Source organism: Bombyx mori, chromosome 9 (assembly GCF_030269925.1).
Source record: "Bombyx mori chromosome 9, ASM3026992v2".
In the NCBI taxonomy this organism is placed as follows: domain Eukaryota; kingdom Metazoa; phylum Arthropoda; class Insecta; order Lepidoptera; family Bombycidae; genus Bombyx; species Bombyx mori.
In genome coordinates, this window is record NC_085115.1 from 3,572,790 (window position 1) to 3,578,733 (window position 5,944).

A 5,944-nucleotide genomic window follows, 5' to 3' on the forward strand; every position below is an offset into this window, starting at 1 on the left:
TCAAATCGTGGCTCAGCTGTTACGCTATACAATGACTTCGACCTCATATCTCATACACAATGATACTTAGGAACATCGATAATCACTTAGCACTACGTGGTTTTATTCACCCATCTACACTTAGTAACGACAATGATATCAAAATATTATTGGCTCAACTAAAATCTTGGCTTAAAATACGTATTTTGAAATGGTAAATTAAACTACATTAATAAGATATTCGATTAGTATTTTATTACGTTAAATTATTAATTATTACGTCAAATAAGCACATTCAATAAATACTAGCCCATTCAGAAACATCACTAGGACTGAGACAAATACCACAAAACACTACAGTCTACAATTAATATTTCACAATTGTTTTTGTCGAACCACTAAACTTCACTTGCCGATTTATTTTCAATACTCACTAAAAACTTTCGACGTTTTAGATGCATTTGATGATCGATCGGAACTAAAAGTTTTAAAAGTCAAAGAGACTTCGTTCATTCAAGCCATAATGCTTTACAAAAAACAAATAGTTCAAATAAAAACAGTGAGAAAACCTTTTAAAAGTCACAAGAGATTTTGTTTAACACGTAAACTGTCGTGTAGGTCACAGGTGCCCTACGGGGCGCACTGAAGTAATTATTTCGGTTTCTCTCTTCAAGACTCTTTTTACTAAGACGCCGAAATATCTATAGTAGACTCTGGGTGCGACGAAACCGACCGATGCTGAGAAACAATCTATTTCTAAGAGACTTACAAGACCAAAACATACATTAACAAACAAAAGTAGGCAAATTTGGTCAATCCCGGTTCCTTAGTCACAAAAAAAAGGATTGTGTGATTTTATGAAACCACGGTAAAAATGTAACTTTTTTTTCACATTATAGACATTTAACTCTGACAAACAACATTTACATTAAACACTGACAAAAACAAACAAAATTGCGTAGAGCACTTGCACAAATGAGTAATAGTCTATACACTACACGGTCAGCTGCGTCGAACTGTAGGCGCCGCCATATTGGCCTTGGCTGCTCTGACGAGCGCCTTTCACTTTATCCCTACTCCGCGGCCGACCGTCACGCGACATGCAACACGCAGGCGAAAAAGTTTGAGACGATGTAAAGTTTCACTTTAAAATCGACGTAGTTACTTCAGTGCGCCACGTAGGGCACCGGGGACCACCTACACGGTAGTCAACGTGATAATTTAACCCACATTTCTTTATAAAAAAGAATAGTTCAAATAAACACAGTGAGAGAAAACTTAAAGTTCAGTTTTCTGTGTCTGAAGCCGGCGCGTCCGGCCACAGCGATCAGACGGCCGCCAACAGGGAGTGCAGGCGGCGCGGGTCGAGAAGCGCGTGCGCATGCGCCGGCCACCGGTGCGCCGCCAGCGCCAGCACGGCGCAGCCCGCGCACAGCGCTGCCGCCAGTGGCAGGAGCGCGGCGCGGCGGCGCGGGAATGCGGACATGGCGTGGTGCGGCGCAAGCAGCTCGCGGTCCGCGCACGCCGCGCACCCCGCGCCCGCCCCCGCGCCCGCCCGCTCCGCGCCCGCCCACGCCGCCGCCACCAGCCGCAGCGCGCCCTCCGCGTTCCGCCAGTGTCGCAAGTGGAAAAACGCGTACGCGACCGCTTCGCTGTCGCCGCGACGCAACACGTGCTCAGGTGGTAAAGTTAAAGCGCGCAATTCTAATAGGTACTCGGGCACGTGAGGATTGAACTCGATAGCGCGACGTATTGCCTGAAAATAAAACAAAATGAAACACTGCCATTGATTATACAGATTAACACCAATGTTAATAAATCTAATCGCAATCAAAATATATATTTTTCCAATATTTTTTATTGTTTTATCACACAGGATTATGCTTGGATAACTTTTTGTAAGAAAACTGGATAAATAGCTTTATTATTCCTACCCACAGAGTGAAGATGATGATAATATTGTAATAAGACCAACTTAGAAATAGAATATCATCCAGTTAGATAAAATTACCATGTGTACAATTATTTAATAACACATTCTCCACATTACATACCAAGTTACCATTGAAATTGTATGCTGCTTATTATAAATGTATAATTATTACATAGCTTTTTGTCAAGGAAAGAATCGCAAAAATACTGTTTGTTTTTTTTATTGCTTAGATGGGTGGACGAGCTCACAGCCCACCTGGTTTTAAGTGGTTACTGGAACCCATAGACATCTACGACGTAAATGCACCACCCACCTTGAGATATATGTTCTAAGGTCTCAAGTATAGTTACAACGGCTGCCCCACCCTTCAAGCCGAAACGCATTACCGTTTCACGGCAGAAATACGTAGGGTGGTAGTACCCATCCGCGCGCACTCACATGACGTCCTACCACCAGTAAAACTTAATTAATAATTATTATATGGCTTTTCGTCAGACAGACAGTTACAGACCTCCAGAGCAATGACCTCTGCTCCGGGACGTGCACCAACGCCGACGGCAGCACGTGCTCTCAACAACGCGGCCGTGTACAATAACGCTGCTGAAGGCGGAGCACCTGCGTCTTCAAATCTCGCAACAACAGCAGCCGCGTCCGCATACAGCCTCTGCTCCAACAGCACCTCTATCAAGTTTTCATGGAGTGACATTGCGTGGAGGGCGGGAGGAGCATCTCGCGTTAGTTCGCGGAACATTCTAGCGGCGTCGCGGAGTTTGCCGAGACGACGAGCGCACATAGCAACTCGACGCTTGACGTGGGCTAGCACGGCCGCGTCGCGTCGGGCTGCGCTAGCATATGCAGATCCAGCGGCTGCGTGCGCTCTCCAAGACGCCTCAGCTGCTCGCCAAGCTCTCTTCAGTACACGTTCAGCCTGCAAATCGAAGAATAATTTCAGATAACCATTGGAGACAAAGTTTCAAATCGCCGTCTTTCTACATAATACAGGTAAATGATTGTGGTTAAATTCTAAGACAAAAATTTTGAATGTAAGCATATTATACCTTGAAACTATTATAACATATTATATAATTACATATAAAAAAGATTATTCTATTCACGAATATCAACAAAATATTATTGTTAATTCAACATCAAACACAAAGTTTAAATCTATCTATTTGGACCCAAAGTACTATAATATGTCTGTCTTTTGATGATAGCTCAACATTCCTCTATCATCATTAGCATAAAGATTAATGATCCCTTTATCATCTCATACCTCTTGTACTGTCGGTGAATCTTCCTCTGCCAGTAACAACAATGCAGCAGCACAGTCTGGATCTCTAGCTAGTGCAGTGCGAGCAGCTGCCACACGGGCTGTAGGTTCACGTTCACGCCATGCACGATTCATTGCTTCTTCCACAGGACTTTGCTGTAAATCAAAATTGTGAATTTTTAATTTCATTAACCTCTCTCTTAATGCAGAGCATCAGAATACAGACTATTGCAAAGTTGATTATAGGTATTATTAGGTATAGACCTGTACAGATTTAGAATTTAGAATGTGAATTTATTTGCTTTTGAATATTTTTTTAATTAAAATTTTTTTATTAAGCTTTTCTTTCAAAAATCCTTTAGCACTTTCTGCAATACGTGTGACAATTATAGGGGTTAATATTACAAACAATTTTATTTCAAATAGATAGTAGTAATTTTGAATAAACTAGTTATAGATAAACCACTCAAGCATTCAACAAAAATGTTTACAGGCATCGGCCACTAAATGGCTTTGCTTCGATTAGTTTCTCATTGCTTTTGTAGATGGCAGTAACATATTACCTATCCTATACTTTATTTTTAATGAAGGATTTTGAAGCTTTCAGAAACCACTAATTGATAAAATTTAATCAATGTTTCTATAACAAATAAAGACTTGTATGATTTATTATTTTTTTATTTTCTGTGTTTAGTTACACAATAATTAAATGTCTTACCTTTAACAACATATAAGTTTAGGGGCAACCGCTGCAAGATATCGCTATTTTCCATCGAAAAAAATATTAGTCTTAAAGTATCGCTGTTACAGGGCCCTAATTTTCAATCTAGTGCATTAGACAGATGTATCACAATATATATGGTATCTATTAACACCGACTCTTCACTTGATATACAGATTAGAACTGTTTGTTATTTAAATTATAATCCTAGTGTGGGATTTTTGAATAAATAGACTGTAAATACTGAATAAAAATGCACTATTTTAAATCATTCTCAACATAAGCTTACTCTTTTGTCTTTAAAATTGATTACTAAACATACTATAACAATCTATCTCTGTGAGCATCTATAAAAGTTTAACCTAAATAGAAAACTTACATCTCCTCCACAGCTAAACCAGGCCTGATGGTCTTGAGCTGATAAATTCATATCGTAATAGGTGAGTGGAGCTCGCCTTGCGGCACTCCAAAGTCTCCCATACTCAGCGCCTCGCAGTAAAGCCATAGGATTCCGCCAAACTTTGCATTCATTACTAGCTGTATTGTTTGTATTAGTATTTGAATTATCCGTCTCATTGCCGCCACCTAACCATGGTCCAAGATGTGATAGCGATACTTGTTCTATAAATGAGGTACCGTATGTTCTAAAATACCACCATTCGAAAATAAGAATGAGTCCTGATATCAAAGACGAAGTGCCTGTTAATGCTACATAGAATTTAGGCGTCAATGCGCTCAAATATGCGTTTGTGTCCCACATGACCAAAGATTTAAGAAACAAACTGAATATGTCTAATACATTCTTTTCTTTTTTGGTACCACTTAGTTTTTAGTAATAAGCTCAACTAGCTATTAGGAGCTACGTTTTGTACTTTTGTATTTTGAAAATTGTAAGCTAAAATCATAGATTATACACTTAAGGCTAAAATAGTAGTAGTTTTATTTATCCAAATGGAAAGGCAAAGGTGTCGTACCATACAGCCTAATCTTTTATACATATTTTTTTATTTCATGAAATATGATACTATGAAATGAAATGAAGTTGATTAAAAAAAAGTGTGTGTGTCCGCTCCGACGCACGACTGGAGTTTACTGGATATAAAAAATTAAACGAAACAATACGAGAAATAGTTCTATATTACGACAACACGATACACTACAGATTATTAACAAATTAACGAGACACAAAACAAACGACTAACAAATATATGAAAATACAATAATGAGAGAAACGCGCGATCAGTACGAGGCTTTGTGGCGGACTGCCGGCGCAGCAGCCCGGCGTCACCTGCGATAACGCATTTCGTGTGACATGCGCAATCAGGCGCATAACGCATTTCGTGTGACATGCTAGTACGATTTTGGTCCCCATAATTTTCATACCCCGGGCCTATATATGTAAATCGATTCTAAAGGAGTAAACTCCAAAAAAAAAAGTGTGTGTGTCCGCTCCGACGCACGACTGGAGTTTACTGGATATAAAAAATTAAACGAAACAATACGAGAAATAGTTCTATATTACGACAACACGATACACTACAGATTATTAACAAATTAACGAGACACAAAACAAACGACTAACAAATATATGAAAATACAATAATGAGAGAAACGCGCGATCAGTACGAGGCTTTGTGGCGGACTGCCGGCGCAGCAGCCCGGCGTCACCTGCGATAACGCATTTCGTGTGACATGCGCAATCAGGCGCATAACGCATTTCGTGTGACATGCTAGTACGATTTTGGTCCCCATAATTTTCATACCCCGGGCCTATATATGTAAATCGATTCTAAAGGAGTAAACTCCAAAAAAAAAAGTGTGTGTGTCCGCTCCGACGCACGACTGGAGTTTACTGGATATAAAAAATTAAACGAAACAATACGAGAAATAGTTCTATATTACGACAACACGATACACTACAGATTATTAACAAATTAACGAGACACAAAACAAACGACTAACAAATATATGAAAATACAATAATGAGAGAAACGCGCGATCAGTACGAGGCTTTGTGGCGGACTGCCGGCGCAGCAGC

At 39.8% G+C, this 5,944-nt stretch overlaps 1 protein-coding gene across 1 annotated transcript; it reads right to left on the bottom strand.

The window, feature by feature from the left end:
* Nucleotides 1-212: 212 nt before the first annotated feature.
* LOC101746551 (protein ST7 homolog) lies at nt 213-4,831 on the bottom strand. Its single transcript, XM_038012953.2, has 4 exons — nt 4,286-4,831; nt 3,189-3,341; nt 2,424-2,840; nt 213-1,735 (listed from the first exon to the last, which is right to left on the bottom strand). The coding sequence occupies exons 1-4, from the start codon at nt 4,664-4,666 to the stop codon at nt 1,307-1,309; spliced, it is 1,380 nt and encodes a 459-aa protein (XP_037868881.1). The 5' UTR covers nt 4,667-4,831; the 3' UTR covers nt 213-1,306.
* Between the last annotated feature and the right edge of the window lie 1,113 nt (nt 4,832-5,944).